At 44.1% G+C, this 24,372-nt stretch overlaps 1 protein-coding gene across 3 annotated transcripts in view; it reads left to right on the top strand.

Annotated features, from left to right (window-relative positions):
* Nucleotides 1-24,372, top strand: part of LOC308291911 (serine/threonine-protein kinase WNK2) — an 82,389-nt gene that overhangs the window by 22,035 nt on the left and 35,982 nt on the right. For 2 of the 3 annotated variants that reach the window (XM_080734053.1, XM_080734052.1), the window contains exons 3-14: nt 2,198-2,370; nt 4,404-4,624; nt 5,411-5,568; nt 11,023-11,111; nt 12,044-12,263; nt 16,881-17,145; nt 17,260-17,375; nt 18,340-19,272; nt 20,371-20,631; nt 21,110-21,958; nt 22,464-22,502; nt 23,582-23,746. In XM_080734053.1, coding sequence (XP_080590179.1) covers nt 2,198-2,370; nt 4,404-4,624; nt 5,411-5,568; nt 11,023-11,111; nt 12,044-12,263; nt 16,881-17,145; nt 17,260-17,375; nt 18,340-19,272; nt 20,371-20,631; nt 21,110-21,958; nt 22,464-22,502; nt 23,582-23,746 — 3,489 coding nt within the window. The remainder of the gene's footprint in view (nt 1-2,197; nt 2,371-4,403; nt 4,625-5,410; nt 5,569-11,022; nt 11,112-12,043; nt 12,264-16,880; nt 17,146-17,259; nt 17,376-18,339; nt 19,273-20,370; nt 20,632-21,109; nt 21,959-22,463; nt 22,503-23,581; nt 23,747-24,372) is intronic. The other variant, XM_080734054.1, reaches the window with a different exon arrangement.

Raw genomic sequence — 24,372 nt, 5'->3', positions numbered from 1 at the left:
CGGTGTGTGTGTGTGTGTGCACGGGGGGGAGGTGGTTAAAGTTATGGTTAAAGAAACCATAACACTATGAAAGTGCATCCTCGCTATTGTCGCCGCGCGGTCGTGGTTGTACAGAGTTGGGAGTGTGTTGTGCTTGAGGGGGGTGGGAGGGCAGATGGAGCGGTGTGAGTGGGATGCTGGGGGGATGGTGATGATGGGAGTGGTTGGTGCGAAGGGGGTGCAGAGATGGAAAAGGATTGCAGATATGGGGGGAGGGGAAGAGATGGAACACAGGGGTTGGTGGGTGGTGAGGAAAGCTAAAAGTGTGTGGTGGTGGTGATGATATGGGGAGGTCTGGTGAGCGAGATCGATGAACTGTAACCTTTTGCTGCAGTGGCTGTTGGGTGTGACTTTGTTGGTGCGCCGAGCCCACGGCTCCCCTGGGGACCGCTGTGGTTATCAGTAGGGGTGTAACGATACATTTTAACAGCGATACGATACTCATCACGATACATGGTTATTCGTTACATGGACGATATTGGTCATTCATGGCCATACGATACGATTCCATTCAATGATTTAAAATCGATATAGTAACTATTTAGCAAAGAAATGAAATCTGTAAAACGTGTAAAGAATCTATTATTATGGAAGTAAACTCTGTGATTATCCAGCAAATACATGGACATTATATTTCAACACATATGGACAAACCCACCTTGACATGAACACAGAGATCAGATTACACACATTTATCGATAGACCAAGAGTAGCTATATGGAATGGAAAGGTAATTAGACCCCTCTTTTTCATTTTCCCTCTTAAAATTGCCAAATACAAGGCACACATACTTAGTTTCCAAACAATCAATTATTTGCATCGCAAAACGATTCGATACCGATTACCGCATTTTAAAACGATACGATTCAAAGCCAAAACGGTGCGATATTTTGCTTTTGCAAACGATATAGTAAGATCATTGCAAATTTAAAATCGATTTTTTGATTCAGTTACTATATCGTTACACCCCTAGTTATCAGCCTTTCCGTTTATCATTAGGAAGGGGACACACCATTTGTTCACAGCTTCAGGGATGTTGTGTTTTGGTTTTATAAAAAAAAAAAAAAAATCACTGATGAATCTGGGTGGGGCAAAGCTGGTGCGAAACGGAATCACCTCTGACTGGGACAGCGCTCTGAATCACCCCGCTCGCACAATTATGTGCATCATATTATTATAAAGGTTGGCTGTTATTACTCGAAGAAGCCGTTGCCCTGGATTCCTCCCAGGTGTTTCCACTCCTTGCTGTCATCAGCCGGGACATTACACACGATCCAATTAGAGTGGACGTCTGCACTGAGGTGGATACACTAATTACATACACGTGTACGCAATACGCATGCATACGCAGATTACGCACACACGCTGCACAAACACGCGCACACTCACAGTCACAAACAAGATCAAGGAAATTAACAACTCCGAGCACTGTATTTATTATCTCAATGGTTATTATGCCTTTGTCCTCTTATCCCTTTGGCCCTTTATCTTATTTCCTGCCCCCCGCCCCTCTCTCTTTCTGTCTCTCTCAGAATGGGTACACATTATTGTGTATCATTATTTTATGCTTTAGCTATTGAGAAATAGCAGATATACAAGCTCACAGCGCGGCACTCGGTGCCGTGCTGCGAGCTTGTAGATCTGCTATTTTTGAAAAATCGTGAAAATTAGAATTTTGACCCGATTCTATAAGTGTCTTTTGAATCCTTCTAAGACTTTTTGAAAAACCTGTGTTTCTATGTCAGCAATCTGGCCAGCCATCGTCAAAGAAAAGGTCCTTTTCACTTAAATGGAGCTCAGCTAGCCTGTTCTTGAGAGACTACTATGTCAGCGGTTCTCAAACCTTTTCACATGAAGTACCCCCAAAATTATATGTATTTGGCCACGGACCCCCATCTCAAAAATATTCAGTTCCAGGGACCCCCCCAGAAGCAAAATTTGAGTCACAAACGTTCGCTTTGAAAATACATATATTCAAAGATTTGCACACATTTTCACGACTTTTTCAAAAATAGCAGATCTACAAGCTCGCGGCGCGGCACTCGGTGCCGCGCTGTGAGCTTGTATATCTGCTATTTTCACTGGTTAAAGCATTCAATAATTCTAGGCCTAAATGGGTTATTGATCACTCTCCGTCTCTCTCTCTCTCTCTCTCTAGGATCGTAAGTTGTCCAAAGCGGAGCGACAGCGCTTCAAGGATGAGGGAGAGATGCTCAAGGGTCTCCAGCATCCCAACATTGTACGCTTCTACGACTTCTGGGAGTCTCCCCTGAAAGGGAAAAAGTGCATTGTCCTGGTGACGGAGCTCATGACGTCAGGGACACTGAAAACGTGAGCGTCGTGCTTTAGGGCAAACTCAGTCACACATGACACTGGGGCACACACACACCTCTGATTATCTCATCGCTCACGTACTGTACAAAGACAGCCCCGGGAAATGCATTAATTCTGTTTTTTTCCACGAGGGTTAAATAAAATGTGTACTTTTGTTACTTAACACCCTCTGCTAGTATGACATAGTACGTACGTATGTCTTTTAGTAATAATATGTTGTGTAAGTACCCTTTGTAGTCCATTTATGGGCCATACGAGATGTCGGTATCCTAAAGGTGGCAGAGGTAACTTGGCATGCATTTTTGAAAAGCTCTATATCTGTAGATTATATTTTGGTATGATAACCCTTTCTGAAACACAGCTGAATTGGTGTTATCAGCCAGCCGCTAGAGTTGGTGTCCCATTAACTTTACTATACATGAAAAAATGACAAAAAAGTTAATCTGCTTTAAGTAGCATATGAGGGGTCAAACTAGGGGTTTTAACTTTTTCATGATTCTGAATCCATTGCAAGCATCTGTTATGCACGAAAAACATTCCTTGGGCTAAAAACGGTCCCACGAGACTATGCTTTAGTGATGAAAATTGATGAGTCATCACTTTTCACACTTTTGTGGGGTCCGTTTTAGCCCAAGGAATGTTTTTTGTGCAAAACAGATGCTTGCAATGGATTCAGAATCATGAAGAACCTCTAGTTTGACCCCTCATATGCTACTTAAAGCAGATACATTTTTCCTTTTTTGAGCGGTGGTCACAACGCTCCTATACGTGGCCGTGTGTGTGGGTCTGTCTGTCTGTATGTCTGTCTGTCTGTCTCCGTGTCCGTAGCCTGCAGTAACCTTTTCTGACCACACATGTTAAGGGAGGGGCGCTGTTGCACACACACACACACACACACACACACACACACACACACACACACACACCACCGCTCAGTTCACACGAGTGTGATTTTTTCCCTCTATAGTAAAGTTAATGGGACACCAACTCTAGCGGTTGATAACACCAATTTAGCTGTGTCTCAGAAAGGGTTATCATACCAAAATATAATCTACAGATATAGAGCTTTTCAAAAATGCATGGTTAACCTTTGCCACCTTTCGGATACCGACATCTCGTATGGCTCATGGACTATTGTTAGGTCATTCTGTATACATGTGTAAACCGACTTTTTCATGTACAACCTCTTTGTTTTTCAGTACTTGCCTATAGCAAGTGTTTTACACCACTGCAATTTTTCTGCCAACATGTTGGGACTGTCCGAACGTGTGCATATTTGAAAAGAAGTAGCTAGTAGCTACCCATTCAGAATGGGTACACAATATTGTGTATCATTATTTTATGCTTTAACTATTGAAAAATAGCAGATGTACAAGCTCACAGCGCGGCACCGAGTGCCGCGCTGCGAGCTTGTAGATCTGCTATTTTTGAAAAATCGTGAAAAAATTTGAATTTTGACCCGTGTTTTTTGAATCCTTCTAAGATGTTTTTGAAAAACCTATGTTTCTATGTCAGCAATCTGGCTTAGCCATCGTCAAAGAAAAGGTTCTTTTCACTTAACTGGAGCTCAGTTAGTCTGTTCTTGAGAGACTACTGTGTCAGTGGTGCTCAAACCTTTTCACGTGAAGGACCCCCAAAATGATATTTATTTGACCACGGACCCCCATCTCAAAATATTTAGTTCCAGGGACCACCCAGAAGCAAAATTTGACTTAGAAACGTTTTCTTTGAAAATACATATATTCAAAGATTTGCACACATTTTCACGACTTTTTCAAAAAATAGCAGATCTACAAGCTCGCAGCGCGGCACTCGGTGCCGCGCTGTGAGCTTGTATATCTGCTATTTTTCACTGGTTAAATCATTCAATAATTCTAGGCCTGATAGCTGATTGTTGTTGGGCGGGTGTTGGGGGCATCAGTTCTTGGCAACAGATGAGTGCGAGCGTTTCATCCTGGCTTCGACCCAGCATCAATGATGGACTCTGTGAACCCCCGTAATTTATGTCAGGTCTCTTCTCTACCCTCTAGCTACTTAAAGCGTTTCAAAGTAATGAAGCCCAAAGTGCTGAGGAGCTGGTGCAGGCAGATCCTGAAGGGTCTCCACTTCCTCCATACCAGAACCCCTCCCATCATCCACCGAGACCTCAAATGCGACAACATCTTCATCACGGGACCCACGGGCTCCGTGAAGATCGGGGATCTGGGACTGGCAACGCTCAAGAGGGCATCGTTCGCCAAGAGTGTCATAGGTAGGAGACTCTTGTCAAGAGCGCCGTGCACAAATCAAGCTGGTCATTTTTACGCTCTTGGATGTTTTGAACCACGTGAAACTCTGCGTCCCTATTCTGGGTCGTACATTTGGGGTAAATGGCAGATCTATCCACAACTTTCCAACGTCCCACCCAGCCGAGTGTGATCTACAAGCTCACAAGGGTTGCATCTGCGATGCGACGTGAGCTTGTATGTCTGCTGTTCTCCGGAAGTGTCACACAGATAATGCTACAGTAAATTCTCGCGGAAACAGGTGGATAAAGCTCACAACCTTTCGCATTGTGAGCTTGTAGATCTTCTATTTTCTTCAAAGATATTTTAGTGTAGAGGGGGGAAAAAAGGAGGAGGCCTAGGATAGACGCTGGGGGACTTCGGTCAGCTAAGTACAGTAGGGCAGGGGTCTTCAATGTTTTCAGGCCAAGGACCCCTTAGTTGAGAGATGAAGCAGAGACCCCCTCAAACTGTTAATTGATTCCATATCGTATCATTGTTTGACAGCACAATCATCAGCGTATTTTGGATTCATGTCAAATTGTGTTTTCAGATAACGTGAACCGTCAATACTTAATAAGTTCTCCGAATATGGACACTAAGGTTCAAAAGGTTTAAAAAAAAAAAAGTTTCTCACACAAGTATTTGGAGGACCCCTTGTAGTAACTCTGAGGACCCCCTAGGGGTCCCGGACCCCCTGTTGAAGACCCCTGCAGTAGGGTTTAAGTGGTTAAGTCAATGACGTGCCTTCTAACCCCATGCATTTTCTGCAGGTACCCCAGAGTTTATGGCCCCGGAGATGTACGAGGAGCACTATGACGAGGCTGTGGATGCCTATGCCTTTGGGATGTGCATGCTGGAGATGGCCACTTCAGAATACCCCTATTCTGAGTGTCAAAATGCTGCTCAGATCTACCGCAAAGTCACAAGCGTGAGTTCCAACTTCTGTTTTTGTACTTCACCTCAACACATTCGCCAGAACAGGAAACACTCCTTTTATTTATCAATTATTTTTTATTTTCATAACATGAGTGAATCAAGATTATAGACATACATATGAATAGAATAAGAAAAAGTTAAACATTAATCAAAAGAAAAATACAAATTACAGACAAACGACACAAACAATAACAAAAAAAAAAAAAAGAGAAGAAAAGAAAGAGAACAAAAAGAGAGAAAAAAAAACACACACACACACCCCCTTTCCCCGGACCAAAACGGAATGTACAATAGTGCATGCCTGTGCTATGCTGTTACCACTATATAGTGATTTCTTGAATCATAGCCTTAAGCTTATCTGCAATATCCGACCATATATTAATGGTTTCTTCTTTTGCTCCGTGTAATCTTGCTATCGACTGCTCTAAATATACTATATTTAGAAAGGTTAAGGCCCACTGGCGAAACGTTAACGTATGAGGAGGTTTCCACCGCGTAGCTACCATCTTCTTTGCCGCCGTTAATCCAGCAAAGAAGATGTGCTTGCGTATATTGTTTAGTTGCAACTGTAACTGGAAACACTCCTAAAAGCACTCCTAATTTCCATAAACCAACAAGACGACTCGCTTGTACACAAGTTTTATCTACATTTAAAAAGGGATACCATGAAACTTAATGAGCACCTTCATGCTTTCTGGAGGATGAACGATAACTATTTGAGCGACCTCATGACCTTGCCTCCAGCACCACTCTCAGGCTAAAATGTCAACTTTTCACTTAAGATACTGTATCTCCTAATCCTACAGGCTGTGTTTTAGATATCCGTTTTGGGGTTCCTCCAGTAGTAGATATTACCCTCCCCTCATATCCTTATTGTCTCTGTTGAATTTCTGGGATTTCCATTTCTTTCATCTCTAGAGAGCTTCTTCTGCATGTCTTGATCATCCTCGAAGGTCATTAAATGTTTCTGGTTGCTTACTTACAGTATTCAAGGTGGCACAGCAGGTCTTTTTTGCCCAGCATGGATTCCTAGGTTCTGTCCTGTAAGATCCTAATCACCAGGGTTCCCACGGTCATGAAATTCCTGGACATATTTTGAAATTAGAAAAAAAAAAAAATCCAGTACTAGAAAAGTTTTGGAATTGATCAAGGGTCCTGGAAGGTCCTGGAAGAAATAGCTATGCATTGTCTTTGGTTATTGATTTTGGTAATACCTCTGAAATGACAAATTAAACATGGGCCAAATTGTCAAATATTAGAGGCAGAAATTGTGAAAATAGATCTACATGTTCACAACGCCTCGCAACGCGAGGCGTTTTTCACTATTTTCACAATAGAAAAAAAAAGTAGATCGGCTATTTTCACAATAGAACCGTGTTATACAAAATTCCTGCTCGTCAGCGTCCCCAGTTCAAATATGATTATTTCGGGGGTAACGGCCTGAAAAGGTTGAGAACCACTGGCATACACTGCCTGTCTTTGGGCATTGCGCATAGGAGTAAGCGACTCGTTATTGAGCTGAATTATTGTTACATAGTCGTGGAAATTGGGTTCAATATTCTGCAAACGTTTTGGAAAAGTTTTGGAAATTAATTGGTAAAAATGGGTGGGAACTCTGTCTTTAGTATATGGCTGAATTCAAATGATCCTTGGTGTATCCAGTCATGATTTAACAGTTTAACTACAGTACTGCTACCATGGGTAATAGACTCCACATGAAAAATTCAAGGCCTTTACGGCAGCACTGGCCAGCTGGCTGTGTGACAGAAGTTGGGTTATGCTGTGGGGGTCACAGAGAGTTTTTATGTTATTCTTTTGAAATTGCTTGATCACAGGCTGGCACAAAACAAGATTTATTTTTTATGAACTTTCTTTTTGCACAACAAGAATTATATGTATTTCATATACACAGAGTGCAACTATTTTAAAGAGGTGACAGAATATTGTTGTGGGAGCGAGGTAAGAAACCCTAGGAGGGCTTATGAGAGACCGAAGGCCATAAACCGAAGGCCATAAAGGAGTGTGGATCACTAGCATCCTTTAAAATTGCCCTGAAAAACCACTTACAGACAGCAGCCGTTCGCAACTGGTAAAAAAAAAACGAACCTAGCCCAACCCTACCCTCCCCTGCCCCTTCTTTGTATATACTTACTTACTTACTGTTTTAGACTCTTTTTTTTTGTTCTCTCATTTTTCTTTTCTTTACATATCTACTGCATAGTACTGTGTTCTATTCGTCTGTCATTCAATGTTATATGAGATACTTAAATGGTTTCCTGTGGAAATAAGCTTAGTCTTTTCATGGATCTCCTTTTAGTAGACCTTGTACCAGTGAACTGTACCGTCATGAAACTGTACCTTTTCCTATGCACACTTCTAATAAAGTCTTCAATCAATCAATCAATCAATCAAACCGCCACCAGTTACAGCAGTGTTTCTCAACCTTTTCAGGCCACGACCCCCTAAATAATCATATTTTTTAACTGGGGAACCCCAGAATAATGATATTTTAACCCTGACGAGCACTAAGAGTTGAGGCATTTTGTATATCACGGTTCTATTGTGAAAATAGACGATCTACATGCTCACAACGCCTCGCGTCGCGAGCCGTTGTGAGCATGTAGATTGGCTATTTTCACTAGTTCTGCCTCTAATATTTGACAATTTGGCCAATGTTTAATTTGTTATTTCAGAGGTATTAAAAAGTCCTTAAATTGTCACTTTAGAACTGTGCTATACACTTAAACTTTGTGTTGGTTCCTTAACTGTAGAGTGAGAATAAAATGTTTCACACTAAGTTAATCATCTGGGGACTCCCCCAAATAATTTTGGGACCTCCCTGGGGGTCCCGACCCACAGGTTGAGAACCACTGGTTTAAAGTACATTACTTACATTGCAATTACAATCTTATTAACACACACACAAAAGAAAGTCCAGTTTGTTAATACATTTTGACGCCAATGAAAACTGATGTGCCACGACATGGACTCATGGAAGGGGGTCCACCGGTTCATAGTTTCCTAGATGAACTTCAGGGTTCTGTTCATTCTCACAGTATGCTGAGCCCAGGGAAAACTGTTGTCAAGGCATGTGATACTTCCTGGGTTTGATGAAAGGTATTGATTTGTCACTCCTGAGACTTGGCAGTGATAGGCGAGGCGAGTCATTCACCTGCTGTTAGGGGTGGGCCATATGGTGATAATTATCGTTGAGACGATACAATGTCTCCACGATTTTTCAGAGGTATCATACATTGTGATACAATTGAGAGAGCCTTGTAAAAAATCCTGTTTAATCGTTAATACAGAGGTTCATCAGAGAATTCAATTTAAACCTGCATTGTGGTCTAAATCAGAAGTTCTCAAACTTTAAAAATGTCAAGGTCTCCACTTAACTCTGACAGTATACAAATGAAACCCATTTGGTTTATGAAACCCATTTGGTTTAATTTGTATACTGTCAGAGTTACATACGTACAGTTCAATTTAGACCTCCCAAAAGGAACCCAGAGAATCTAGTTTTTGTCAAGTAACTTGAAAAATAACCATAAAAAACTATGTGAAAAGGAATCGTGTATCGTGATACAGCTTGGGAAAATATTGTGATATTGTATTTTTCCATATCACCCACCCCTACCTGCTGTTGAAGAAAGGCCATGTATGTCCATTTAAATGACATGCCAACTGTCTCTCTCTGCATACTGTACTCTTTATTGGTACTGTATGCATACCACAGTGACTGCCCTGCAGGGACTACTGTGGAATATTAGTAAGAGACTGATCAAAGAGGAATCCTGAAATCCTGTATGCTACGCTTTGGTACATACAACAGTTGGCATCAGCAGGTTTTTGCCTCTTCCCCTGAAGCCAGTTCTTTCTGAGATGCTAGAAGTGGCTCCGTATGAGAATTTAATGAGCTGACAATTTTGAAATTGCTTCACCTCCGATAATGCACCGCTATGGAGAGAACAACAAGAAAGTGCAGTATTTGAAATAACAAGGTTGGAAACGCAGAAGGATACCACAGAGTTTGACCAAATGTTAATGTTCAATGTCACATTTTAAGCAATGTATGGTTGCCACTATGTTTCTTTTTTGTTCTGTATTAACTAAGATTCCCCATGGGGAAAATTCTGCCTGCAGCCAAAAGTCATAGCAGCAACAGCAGTAAGCGTGTAACACAGGAGAGGTTCAGGTAATCGTCGATAACCAACCAAAATGGATACAAATAAAATGTAATAGTTTGACTCTTAGATTCTGTCACTAGACGGCTGCACTGGGTTTCTGAATTAATGAGGTAACTCTACAGTTCATTAACAAGTAAAAATGTGAATGAATAAGAATTGATATACAGTATGTACAGACTTATCAATGGTGAATAAGAGAATGGGTATATGCAACAGTGTCTGCAGTCACGCAGCAGTGAATATCTGGATGAAAATTTGTTATTTTGGCCCATCTACAATGAATAAATGTATGCATGGCTGGTTTATTTGTATGTCACATTTCATCAAGGCAAGTCAAAGTGCTTTACACAAGACATAAAAAGTGCAAAGAAAGACATTATATAAAAAAGGTTATTGAAGTCCTTTTATCAATGGCATATTCTTAAGGTGGTAGTAGGATGACTTAAACGTGGCGGTCCATGGCTAAACAAACATTTATGGCTTGGATTGAGGTTTCTAACTGTTTTGTCTTTTAAAAAATGCACAGTTTATCAACAATGAGTTTAAGAATGAATATGATGGTCTCTCAGTTATCCTAAATGGGTATCTGTCACGGTGTCAAGGTTCTGTAGAGTACATCTCTAGTATCCAGTAGGGGTGCAACGGTTCAGTCAGCCCACGGTTCGGTTCGTATCTCGGTTTCGGTTTCGGTACAGTAAAATTTAAAATAATAATAATAATAAAATAAATCCAAAAAGTTCAGTTTATTTTAAAGATGGGGTGCCATCATTTGGTTCCACCTAAAACATGATAATCAGGTATTATGATTATACTAGGAGGAAGATTTTCTCCAAAAAAGTGTACAGAAAGAGTTAAAATTATGTTTTTATGTGTCCACAACCAAACAAAACAGAAAGACATTTGGTTCATTCGGCATGGGCTGTTCGGTTTGGGACAGGGCCATTCGGTTCGGTATACCGGTTCAGTTCAGTATTGTTACACCCCTAGTATCCGGAGTCAAAGCCAGAGTCCGTAATACAAAACTACAGACAGTGCCAGAGTCAAAGCAGGAGTTGGTAATCCTAAAAGAACAGAACAGACAGGGCAGGTCTTAAGCTCTCATTTGGGGGTCAAGCTTTGTTGTGGAGCCTGATGGCTGCTGGCACAAAGGAATGTCCAAGTCTCTTTGAGTGGTGTGCTGAGGAGGGATAATATTGTTGTTATTCCATCCAGTTCACAGCACTTTCTCATTGCGTTTGCTTTGATGTTCCTCTCCTCAGGGGGTGAAGCCAGCAAGCTACAATAAAGTCATAGATCCCGAAATAAAGGAGATTATAGGGGAGTGTATCCGCCAAAAGAAAGACGAGAGGTGAGTGATTCTATTCTATGCCATTTAAGTATAAAATGTTGTTAATTAATCATCACAAATTGAGCGGAACCCAAACAGACGTCTTGAAATTGCTTATTTAACACGCAGTCAGAAATATGACATGACACATCACTAAAATATATTATTTATTATATACCAGTAAGACGCCTAAGGGAGAAAAGCGACCTCACCCTTGTATTGGCCATCTGTCTTGGCCATATATAGATTCTGTTATTGTGGATCTCCTAACAGGGCATCATCTTTTATGCCCATTTATGGAGATCCTAACAGAATCCCTTTCATGCCCATATATGGAGATCCCTGCTCTGAGTATCTGACATCACTAATCCCTTTTATGCCCATAGTATATGGAGATCCCTAACAGAATCCCTTTTATGCCTATATATGGAGATCCCTGCTTTGAGTATCTGACATCACAGTGATTAGGGCTGTCACGATTAGGACATTTTACATGACGATTAATTGACACTCAAATAATTGCGATTAACGATTTAATTGTGTTTTTGTCGTTGACAATTACATTTCTGCTTGGCTTTTAGGCTTTGAAGTTGCACATGGTAGATATGACACATAACCTAAATATACAAAGAAATGACTGACATATTTGATAACTTTATACTTAAAAAAGAACATTGATAGTGAAAATAGCCGATCTACAAGCTCACAACACGTCGCGATGCGACGCGTTGTGATTATGTCAAATAATCGCGATTAGACGATTATGTAATAATTGTGACAGCCCTACTTGTGATGTCACAGTGATGTGTCAGGGGAACCACAGTGTCAGGCGTTACACGTATACATAACATACGGTCAAGCTGTGACGGTTCTCATAGCAAATTTGCTCCCTACGGTCGCAATGACTAAAACTTGAGTTGATAAAACCTTCCGACGGTCTGTCCCTGACCCAGGTACTCCATCAAGGACCTGCTGAACCACGCCTTCTTTGCCGAGGACACCGGCGTGAGGGTGGAACTAGCCGAGGAGGACGATGGGACAAAGGCCTCCATAGCTCTCCGGCTGTGGGTTGAGGACCCCAAGAAGCTGAAGGGGAAGTACAAAGAGAGCGGTGCCATCGAGTTCAGCTTTGACCTGGAGAAGGAGGTCCCCGAGGGGGTCGCGCAAGAGATGGTGAGTGAAGACAGGGGCGTCACAAGGGGGGAGGGGGACTGAGTTACTAGGGCCCAAGGTGGAGGGGCCTTAATTATTGTATATACTTTAGCTATTGAAAAATAGCAGATATACAAGCTCACAGAGTGGTGCCACGCTGCGAGCTTGTAGATCTGCTATTTTTGAAAAGTCGTGAAAATGTGTGCAAATCTTTGAATAGTATGTATTTTTTTTAAGCGAACATTTGTAAATCAATTTTTTGCTTCTGGGGGGTCCCTTGCACTAAACTTTTTTCGATGGGTGGTCCGTGGCCAAATACATATCATTTTGGGGGGTCCTTCACATGAAAAAGTTTAAGCACCACACTGACATAGAAACATAGGTTCTTCAAAACATATTCAAAGAAACTTTCACAACAGCAGATCTACAAGCTGCCGTGCTGTGAGCTTGTATATCTGCTATTTTTCAATAGTTAAAGCACAAAACGACGCGTAATAATGTGTTCCCAGTCTAAATGGGTTAAACCCCCTCCTCCCCCCACGAAGAACATTCATGGGGGGCCCGCAAGTGAATCCTTGTACCCAGAATTTGGTGCGACACCCCTGTCTGGGAATATGCCAAGATATAAAATTGGCAGAATCGATATCCTGATGTTGTCAGACAGTCGAGATCAACTCTGAACAGAGCATGTGATACATGACGCCCCCGTGCCAAAGGATTTGTTATTTTTGTTTTATCGATCCGCGGTTCCCACACAAACATTAAAACATATTACGCAAGAAGTCTACAAGAGAGCTTTCCCTCGTCCCGTGAAAGTCATGGAAATGGCAGCCTACAGGTTGTCTGGGGCAAGGCAGAGATAAAATTCGATTTGAGTCATATAATGGTGTTTTTGTTTTAGCTGATTATAATTGCGTGCATGCTATGTCCCATCTCTCTCACAGTGTACGTTAACATTTCCCAGTAGACCAGGAAATGAGTCAAAAACGGTAAATAAGCTTGCTGACACTCATTTGCTATTAACCCACTGTAGGGCTTGCACTTACTGGTCACTGTGTTTTCACTTTTGCAGTCAAGAGAAGTATCCCACTTCTTGTTAAACAAGTCTCTCTTGTTCCAAATCATGTTACACATTATTGGGTATCATTATTTTATGCTTTAACTATTGAAAAATAGCAGATATACAAGCTCACAGCGCGGCACTGCAAGCTTGTAGATCTGCTATTTTGGAGAAATCGTGAAAATTAGGATTTTGACCCAATTCTATAAGTGTATTTTGAATCCTTCTAAGGTTTTTTGAAAAAAAATGTTTCTATGTCGGCAATCTGGCCAGCCATCGTCAAAGAAAAGGTAATTTTCACTTAAATGGAGCTCAGTTAGTCTGTTCTTGAGAGACTACTATGTCAGTGGTTCTCAAACTTTTTCATGTGAAGGACCCCCAAAATTATATTTATTTGGCCACGGAGCCCCATCTCAAAATATTTAGTTCCAGGGACCACCCAGAAGCAAAATTTGATTTGCACACATTTTCTCGACTTTTTCAAAAATAGCAGATCTACAAGCTCGCAGCGCGGCACTCGGTGCAGAGCAGCACGTAGGAGTAAGCGACTCGTTATTGAGCTGAATTATTGTTATATAGTCCTGGAAATTGGGTTCAATATTCTAGAAAGGTTTTGGAAATGAATTCGTAAAAATACGTTGGAACCCTGTCTATATACTTGAGGCCATGGGCTGCTTGCCGTGGTCACTAGCTTGCATAGTGGCTCACTCTGGCAGGTCTTCACCAGTCTAAAGGCGTCAGTGTCGCCGTGCTTGCCTTCTTCTAAGTCATGCATGAAAAACCGGTCTTTATTCAGTTGAGACTAAAACAAAACTAGCACTCCCCCTACCTTTTAGCCCATCAAATCTAGCATTAACCATATTATTCTGACGGACCGCTCTTGGGTGGTGTGGGCATACTTTTTTTTTTCTTCTTTTTTTTTCACATTTCCTGGTGTGCTGGGAAATGTAAAAATGTCTTGATAAATAGTGAATAAAATATACATTTCTTTCAACCTTTAGCCCAGCAAAATCAAATCTAGCATCAACCATATTATTCTGACGGACCGCTCTTGGGTGGGTGTTGGTATACTTTTCTTTCCTCATTTCCTGGTGTGCTGGGAAATGTCATGATAAATAGTATATAAAATATATATTTCTTTCCACATTTACTGTGACTTATACATGTTTTAGTCACAATTCTGTGTGAGGGCTCAGTGAAAAGTTTTCCGGGCATGGCATTGCATCGTGTGTGCCAACAACAGTGCCTGCTATCTCATCATCAGGGAATGTGCCCACATGCAGATGGCCAGAGATAAGCTACTGCGCATTTCCAGGAATACAGTGATTGCCCTTCAATGTTTTTTTTTCTCTTGATTTTCCCCAGAGTCCAACATCAGATAAGAGGCCCTGGGAGAAATGTATGATCCAGTAAAAGTTGCACATGTCTCTATTTAGGCTTATTAAATATATCTCTTATCTTTCAGTGAAAACTCAAACATATGATGACAGACGTTTTGGAGAGGTCAACCTTTGGTTTGACCCATTTAAGAATACATTTTTGCAATCTTTGATAAAATGGCAGGACCGTATCTGTATCTAAAGTGGCTCACACGAAAATGAACCTCAGGCCTATCTATTCCACCACATACGAGATAGGAGCATCTAGGGAGCCATTATCAGATGTTACCAAAGCACTGGTTTCTCAACCAGTGGTCTACGGACCACAAGTTGTCCATGGCATGCCAAAATTACAGGTGGTCCATGGTAAAGTGTTTGAATATTTAATCAAATTTGTCTTTATCATAATGTCATAATGGCTGATAAATCATGAATGCCTGAACGGATTTCCAAGCGGATTTTTTTGTTTGAAAGCTGTGAGCAGTGCGCTCACACGTGGTGCATCATCTAGGCATGGGCGTGCACTTTTTACACAATTGCGCAATTACATGGAAGTCTATGGTAACCATGGCAACGTAGGACATTGAAGAGAAAAAATCATGGCTACATAAGTGTTAAGAAACAAATTTAACTCGACTGGGGCATAGTGAGGTAAATAAAAAGGTTTACATAAAAGAATGGCTGTTAAGGGCTTGATATATTTCATTGCCTGTGGTTTCCGTGTACCACTGCGACGCATTGTGACCTTGTTTCTGCTATTTTCGGTACGCAAAAAGATGCACCCAACAAAGTATAAATCCGTCTTTCATATTATTGATTTTATTAAATAATAATGATAGAAATTGTCATTATTATTGTGATATGCCTTCTTATTTACTAAATAGTATATTGTTGATTGGCGGGCACTCTTGTGTGTGTTTGTGTGAGAAAGTAAAAAAAAAAGGGAAAAAAGCTACGTTATGAAAGAGAGAAGTATTAAATTATTAGATGTGAAGATATACTATATTGCTTTTGTTGATGGAACAGAGCTCTCTCCCTGCTGTTGTAATGGGAGTGAAGCTTCCAAGATGATCAATTTGTCCCACAGACAGCCGACCTGTTTTCCCGTCCTTCTCTCTTTATCTAGATCCCTTTTCCAGTCCATATTTCTTGAATGTTTTTTTTCGTCGCGTGAAAACCTTGTACGTCCAAAACCGTTCGTTTTGCATTTATCATTTCCAAAATGATTTAAACTAGTGAAAACAGCAGATCTACAAGCTTGTAGATCGGCTGTTTTCACTACCTTTGTGCGACGGCCTTGCGTGATGAAGCAGGGCTTTACTTTGCGAAAAAAACGTACACATTCGAAACTTGGAGATAGGAGGTTTCTGCCCCACAGTGACGATTTGTCTTTTATATAATTGTGTTCCCATCTATGTCTTTCTATGGGTCTGTCTGTCTGTCTCTCATTCCCCCAGGCTCTGTAGTCCAGTCCTGCCTCGGCCCTAAACAGTGACTGTGGTAAAAAAAAGGTTAAGGCTCGGTTTTTAACGAATGCTGTGGGAATGACAGCAGCCATTGTGGGCTATAAGCGCACAGTGAGACTGCACAGTCAGCGTGCACCCGTCTCAGATCTCCCTGATGACTAATTTCCCAACAGACAGAGAGATCCAGGTCATCTTCATAGACGGGCTGCCTGTCTGCGGCCGTGCACCTCCATGCTATTTGCGGACATGGTGTCGTATTGCTCTGGTTTATTATTTAGGTCATATTCTAACATATTTATGACATATAACCGTGCCATTATGCATTATAATATCATGTGGCTTACGTATAGCAATGCCTAGGCTAGATTTTATGTCCTGTTCTTAAAAAATATGGCAAGCGTCTTTATCTTGTATTGTAGTAATTAACAGCAGGTAGAGGTGTGTCCCGTCTATAATTGGTGTGTAATGTATAGTGTATGGTACAATATTATAGGGAGAGAAGGTGACATTAGCAGCACAGCCAGTTAATGTTGGGAACCAACTGAATCCAGCTATATAGTGCTCCACTCCTCTGAAACCCCCCAAAATAGATGTTCTATTCCATCACTCTCCTGCTTTCTCACTTCTCCCTCTCTCTCTCCCCTCCGGTCTCTTATGTTGCCCCCTTTTTTTCTCTCACGTATTCAACTCTAAAAATATCCCATTAAGCCGCGCTTCTCCCTCTTTCTGCAAGGTGGAGTCGGGCTTCTTCCACGAGAGCGACGCAAAGACCGTGGGGAAGTCGATCAGGGACCGCGTGGCACTCATCAAATGGAGACGAGAGAGAAGCGCGTCTGCCGCGGCGGACCGGGCCGAGGGGGCTCCCGGCGCCCAGACGGCCCAGACTCAGGGCTCCTCCGCCGCGGCCGCCCCCGCCGGACAGCCCCCGCCGCTGGACATGGAGGAACCCGAGGCGGACAGATTGTCCAAGCTGCCGGCTAGTGCCACCTCGGTGACATGTAAGGATTTCCCCCATGCCCCTGTGCTCAGACAACACACACGCCATCGAGGTTGTTTGTTTTAAGCTGTGCGTACACTGTGCGTGACCCTGTGATCTCTGTGCACCCCTGCAGCAGACAGCACATTCGACAGTGGCCTGGGCTCGGCCGTGTATTCAGACTCCCACAGCAGCCAGCAGAGTGTCCTCTACCAGTCTCTGCACGAGCCCATCACCATGGCAACGCAGCAGGTCTGTTACCGTGAGCGGAACACACGCAGGGACGCCGTGCACATTTATTAAAACCACACACACACACACACACACACACACACACACACACACACACACACACCACAGGGACGTGCTGGCCATTGGAAAAGCGGGACAACTCCCGAACCGGCCGGTTCATTCCCGGCTGGTCCAGGCCGGCCGGCCAAATTAAATGTCGCTGTCGGCAGAAACCTCGTATCTCCAAGTTTCAAATTTGTTAATTTTTTCGCAAGGCAAAGCCCTGCTTCATCATACAAGGCCGTCGCACAAAAGTAGTGAAAGTAGTAGACCCGCGAGTCGTTGTGTGCTTGTAGATCTGCTGTCACTAGTTTAAATCATTTTTTAAATTATAAATACAAAACAAACGGTTTTGGACATACAAGGTTTCCACCCGACAACGACAAAATATAACTCATGAAATTGGCCCACTGGCTTGTCAGTGTCACTTGTCATGATCTGAAATGGCAAATCTTTGAGTAGCAGCAGCGCTATAGAGAGAGATCTCTCTATAGCGCGCAATGAGGGCCTCTACAACTCTTTTTCCCGGGCTGAATCAGGGGCCCAGCATGTCCCTGCACACACACACACACACACACACACACACACACACACACACACACACACACACAATGTGAAACAAATTACTGGACATGTGCATGAAGGTCATTAAGTGCAAACAAGCTCTGTGCCCCCACACACACACAGATCCCCGCAGGATCATTACCCCACACAGAAGCTTAGCAGACTCTCTGCACCCGTCGGCCCTAATTAACGTAGTCTTATACATTACATGATTATGTGCATATTGCATGTCCATATCCATCCCTGACAAGTGTGCAAACATGCCACTCTTAGTTCCATTCCATCCTTATCGTTTTGTTTTTTGTGAAAGTTTGACGTGCAGTAACATCTGTTTTGCTCTCGGGTTTTGCTGTTGGAGCAGCACCCACACAGTGGTCCCTGTTTTGCCTCCTGTGAGAAGCGTGAGGCCTGGCAGGGAGCTCTGGGCCCACAGCTCAGGGCAGAGATGGGCGCCGTGGCGCGGCGAGGAAGCGCCCCCGTCATCGACAGCCTCGGGGCCAACCGCATCGCTCAGTTCCAAGCCCTCGCCCGAGACCAGAACGCACGATCAATCAGCCCCGTCCTCTCCACCACATCGTCGGAGTACCGATCGGAGCTCGGCCCCACCGAGTTCCACTTTGAGGCCGAGGACGGGTTCCCCGGCCAGGGCGCTTTGCCTCTGCTGCGGCCTCTGTCCACTCCCGTCCTCTCGCACCTCGAGGCGCGTCGCCACAGCGACACTTGCACGCAGCCGGGAGCCGCCGGCTGGGGTGCGTCGACACCGGTTCCTGGTGGACGGAGACACTCTGACCTCAGCAGTCTCCTGAGTCTGAACTCTCAACACCACCACCACCAGGCTCTGCCTAGAACTCACATGTGCCACGCGTGTCTCTCCCTGTTGCTCCACCACCACCTCCCCCCTGTTGCACGGCCAGCGCATTCCTACGCGTGTGCCTTCAGACACCACCAACACCACCTCGCCACTAGTGGGGCACTGCACGCCCCCGCGGGTGTTAAAGGTCAGAGTGACTGTTCGGACTTCTCCCTGCTGCAGAAGTCCCTGTTCAACATAATCAGCCGCAAAGCGAACCCCTCTAACGCCCCATGCGCCCAGGTCCCAGCCCCGCTCCACCCAACCCCGCTCCACCCAACCCTGCCCCACCCACCCCCCCAGCGGCCTGCCCGCAGCTATGGAGATGGCACCCTGAAGGTACACCCTCAGAGTGGCGGTCTGGTCGGGGAGCCCAAGCACCCCCATGACCGCAGGGCCAGCTACTGTGCTGGAGAGCAGCGATGCACCGGGGCTGAGGGAGTGGTAGGTTCTCATCGGGGCGACAAGTCCCCCAACTGTCCCCCTGGTACCGTTTGGGTACCCCGAAGCTTGCATAGCCGATAACTCCTAACCTTGTAGGAGGCACAGCACTTATTCTGCATGGAGCCAGTCTGATCTCCTGTCTGCTGTCTGCACCTTGCTGGCTTCTTGGCCTTACTGTCTTCGTAGAAATCAGTAGTCTTAATGTTTTGGGGAGACGTGGGGACGAACTGTAGCAGATCAACTTCATGTCCTGCTGACTAATGACCTTAACATTCTGTCTTTCCGCTTCACTGACCCAGTGCCCAGCTGTGTTGATTTTTTTTTTAGTTTTTTCCCCCCCTGCCTCGGGATTGTGTACATCCTATGACACTCCTCTGGACAGATGGCCACTGGTGGTGCTAGGAGCAGTGGCCCCCTAACCTCTTTCCTCACCAACTCCCTCTCCTTCCCTCCTTCCCTTGTGTCCTTCCTTAGTGCACACCTGTTGCCGCCTGCTCATTGTGGAGACGGATGTTTTATGAAATTATTTTTAATCCTTCATCCTCTCATTATGTTTACATCCTGGGTTATTTATGTTGTTAGTCGGGGACCCACAATCCTAAAAGCTCAAGGAATAGGGTTGTGATTTTCTGCCGTACTTTTTATTTCTGTTTTATCTATTAGTTTGGTCATTAAGGTCCACAGAATGAGAGGCCTGCTCTGCCGGAAACATCGCGAAAAAAAGTTATGGCAATTTGTATATTCACTGTCCCATTGACTCCACTAGAAATATTAAAAAAAGAAAAAACTCTGCTTTAAGTAGCATGTGAGTGGTCAAACTAGGGGTTCTAGTGGAGTCGATGGGACTGGGAATATACAAATGACCATAACCTTTTTTCGCAATGTTTCCGGCAGAACAGGCCTCTCATTCTGTGGACCTTACAAATAAAAAGTACGGCAGAACATCACAGGTCCTCTCCCATTTTGGTGACTGGGTCCCCGGCTATGTGTTGAGGGTGTCATTTTCTGTAGCTTTTGTGGGCTTTTGTCTTGGGCCCGGTACAGGTTTCCCCCAAGAGATTCTAAAATAGTTTTATTATGTCTCTCTTCCTCACTCAGGTCAACACTGCAGGGCTCCAGAACCAACCTTCACTCCAGAGCCTTCCTTCCTCCAGCCCAGCTCATCACACTCCTCTCCAGTACATTCAGTCTGGACCCAGCTATCCTACCGCAACCTTACCTCCAGCCTGTCTGCCGGCCGCTACCGCAGCCAGCTACGCTGCTCCAGGTCTGCCGCAGGTCCAAGCTGCGTCGACCCAGCAATTTGCACAGAACTACCAAGCGCCATTTCAGCAGCAACAGGCGGCAGCTGCGGCGACGGTAGGGTTAGGCGATATGGTGATAATTATCGTTGAGATGATACAATGTCTCCACGATATGCCTTTTCAGAGATATCGTATATATTGTGATACAATTGAGGGAGCCTTGTAAAAAATCCTGTTTAATCGTTAATACAGAGATTCATTGTAGAATTCAATTTAAACCTGCATTTTGGTCTAAATCAGTAGTTCTCAAACTTTAAAATGTCAAGGTCTCCACTTAACTCTGACAGTATACAAATGAAACCAAATGGACCCGTAAGGGTCCATTTGGTTTCATTTGTATACTGTCAGAGTTACATACTTGTAAAGTTCAATTTAGACCTCCCAAAAGGAACCCAGAGAGTAGTTTTTGTCAAGTAACTTGAAAAATAACCATCAAAACCAACATGAAAAAATAATTGTGATAAAATTGTGTATCGTGATACAGCTTGTGAAAATATCATGATATTGTATTTTTTCATATTGCCCACCCCTAGGCGACGGGCTACCCTGCTCCCGCTCAGCAACACCCTGCTGCAGTAGCAGCAGCAGCGTCCATGCCTGTCCAACAGACTGGACCTACAGTGACAGCAGCAGCAACCACCTTGCCACTGCAGCAGCCAACACAGAGCTACCCTGTTGCAACAGGAGTTCCCACTATGGCAGCCACTGCCCAGTGCCTCCCTACCCAGGCTCCCAGTGGTCCTCAGCAGGTCCTGCTGTCTAGTCATCTGGCAGGTCAGAGCTCATCCTCACCGACACACTATGGCCACCCAATCCCAATTCAACAACAGCAGCACCACCAACAACAACCCTCGCAGCACACCCAGCAAGCTCTACAGGCTCACGTTCAGCTCGGCTATGACCAGCAAATGGGACACGTTATGCAACAACAGCAAATGGTACATCAGTCTCAGCATAACCTTCAGACCTCTATTCATCAACAACCAGCCCCAATACTACAACAACAACAACACAGCCACCAAGCAATGCAGAGTTCAGTTCCTTCACAGAACCAACAGCTAGCCCAGCCTACATTTCAGCAGGTCCCTGTCTCCCAGCCCTATCCCACGCCCGCTCCGATTACACAAGTCCCTCCAGCCCAGCAAGCTTACCTTGCTGTAGGTCAGTCTGATGTCACCTCTCAAAGCAATGCACCCACTGGTGTGGCCCAGGTGCCAAGCCAGTACGCGCCTGCCCAATCTGCTGCAGTGGGGCAGGCCTATCCATCTGTTCCTCAACAAGCTGCAGCCCTGCAGCCCTACCCAGGATCGAGTCAAATGGGGACGGCCCAGAACCTTCCAGCCGCTGCACAGCCGATGCTGGCTGCACCCATCGCACAACAGGTTGGTGTACACGGTGATAATCATGAACAGGGGCGTCACGAAGGTGGGGGAAAGTGGGGGTGAGTTACCAGGGCCCAAGGTGGATGCGCCTGCGAACTTGTAGATATTTTTGAAAAGTTGTGAAAATGTGTGCAAATCATTGAATATATTTATTTTTTAAGCGAACATTTGTAACTCAAATTTTGCTTCTGGGGGGTCCCTGGAACAAAATATTTTGAGATTGGGGTCTGTGGACAAGACTTGGACAAATTTTCAAGATTTTTCTAAAATAGCAGATCTACAAGCTCGCAGCGCGGCACTCGGTGCCGCGCTGTGAGCTTGTATATCTTCTATTTTACAATAGTTAAAGCACAAAATGTGAGTGAATCCTTGTACCCAGGGCCCAGAATTCTGTGTGACAATCCTGATCATGAACTTCAGCATCATCTAGCCATCTTGCATTTATTGAGCCCATGTTTGAGTTCCCCCAGCTCTGACCCTGCCCTTTTCTTTCATTTCTCATCAGTTCAATCCCCATCTCTACACCACAGCTTTCCTGAACCAGGTAGAACTCCATTCCTCACAGCACACTTTGTCACAGCAGTGCCCAGTGATTATGTTACAAAATGCAAACTTAAAGATATATTTGGGATTTGATCTGCCTTTATTTGATAGCATTTGACAGGAAATGGGAAGAGATTTGGGGAGCAACACGCAGCTAAAGTCATCGGGATTAGCAGCCTAGGTGCCTGGATGTCTACGCCAGCTGTACAGGCCACAAAATGTGATCTCGACGGATAAATATTGTTATTTTATGACAACATAGCTACTGAGTTCTGGAACCGAAACATTATATTTGAGTTGGGGTTTCTGGCATAACTTCATCTTCTACCACCATGCATGGAGAAGGGAAAAAGTGTTGAGTTCCCGTTCACACATGAGCCAATTGAATATTCCTCCCATTCACTTCTATGTGAGGGAAGGGACAAAGATTGACTCTGGGTGGCAAAGCAATTTAGCATCTTGTCCTTCTGTGTGGACTGGAGTACAGCATTGGCGAACTTTGACTGACCCTTAGCCAGTAGCGAAGATGTGTGAGTTTGTGGCGGTTTGACTCCATTTTGCTCTAATTAGCAGTGGTTTTCTAAGTGAGCCAAGATGAAGGAGACCAACAACCACGTCTACTCAAACTACAAAGCCAGCAATGAATTAATTAAAAAGGAAAAGTCAGGAATTTTGTCATTTCTTTTACTGCAGATAATTGCTGCGTTTGTCCTGGTTTTGACCTCTTTAGACAAATATTCGGGCTGCCTCTTTTTGTTGTGTGTGTGTGCGTGAACCTGCCCAATAAACAGGGGTTTCCTCGGACACCGGCCAACAGAGATTGAACGGAAGCAATAATGAAAACAATAACTGGCGTAATCCACTAAAACCCTGTGCCTGCTCTGTGTGTGCGGAGCGGTGGAATTCAGAGCTCTGTGCAGCAGATGCACGACAGGATGGAGAATGTAAGCCATTCTGGTCTGAGTCAATAGCAGGAAGGGGGGGGGGGGGGGGTGTAACCAGAGTCCCTTCCATCATCCAACTTCCGATGTATTTCTTTTTTCCACCCCTTCTTCTCTTTTGACGCTTTCCGCTGGTCAGGGCATTTCGCAGCTCGGACAAGAAGGGCCGAGTCATGGGCCGAATTTCAACCCATCAGCATCCCAGGCACTGCCTCCTCAGCAGTCATTGGTTCAGGCCCCTGTCCATCACCAGGTCCATGCCCTGCATGCCTCCACCGCTCTGCCACCAACACACCCATCCCAGGTATACGCTTATAGAACCGCTCACGCTTATCCCACCCCATTTCTGTTTTCCTCTCATCTCATTTTTAGATTCAGTGGATGCCTCGGCAGAAGATTGAGGGATTTGGACTTTGTTTAGCCTCTCGAGACGGACTCAGACAATTTTCGAATGCTTCCACCTAACAGCCTGTACATCGGAAGTGCTGAAAAGCCACGCACACGTTTTGCCCTTGCAGTCACATAAACAAGTCCTCCTGTAAATAAAATGAGTCGAAGCCTACCCAGTACCAAGTTGCTGCTTAGCAGAAATGTATGGTAGAAATATAAGATATTTCAAAGATATTTTAAAATATATTTTTCTTTGGAAATGACAAACTGATGAGGGGGGCATACTAGGGCATTCACGAATTGTGATTTTCAGTATTCGAATTATTCGACCTCAAAGTATTCGAATAGTCGAATATTCTACAGGACTGTCCAAACTGTCAAATATTAAGTAAGCAAGAGGTGAACATTGTGAAAATAGCCGATCTACATGCTCACAACGCCTCGCAACGCATGTAGATCTGCTATTTTCACAATATTTATCTGTGGAACCGAGTTACATTAAATGTAATACCTACAATTCCCCAAGTGCTTTTCAGGGTG

The sequence above is a fragment of the Nannobrachium achirus genome, assembly GCF_963921795.1.
Source record: "Nannobrachium achirus genome assembly, chromosome: 9".
Classification (NCBI taxonomy): domain Eukaryota; kingdom Metazoa; phylum Chordata; class Actinopteri; order Myctophiformes; family Myctophidae; genus Nannobrachium; species Nannobrachium achirus.
This window is presented reverse-complemented; position numbering and strand designations above follow the sequence as displayed.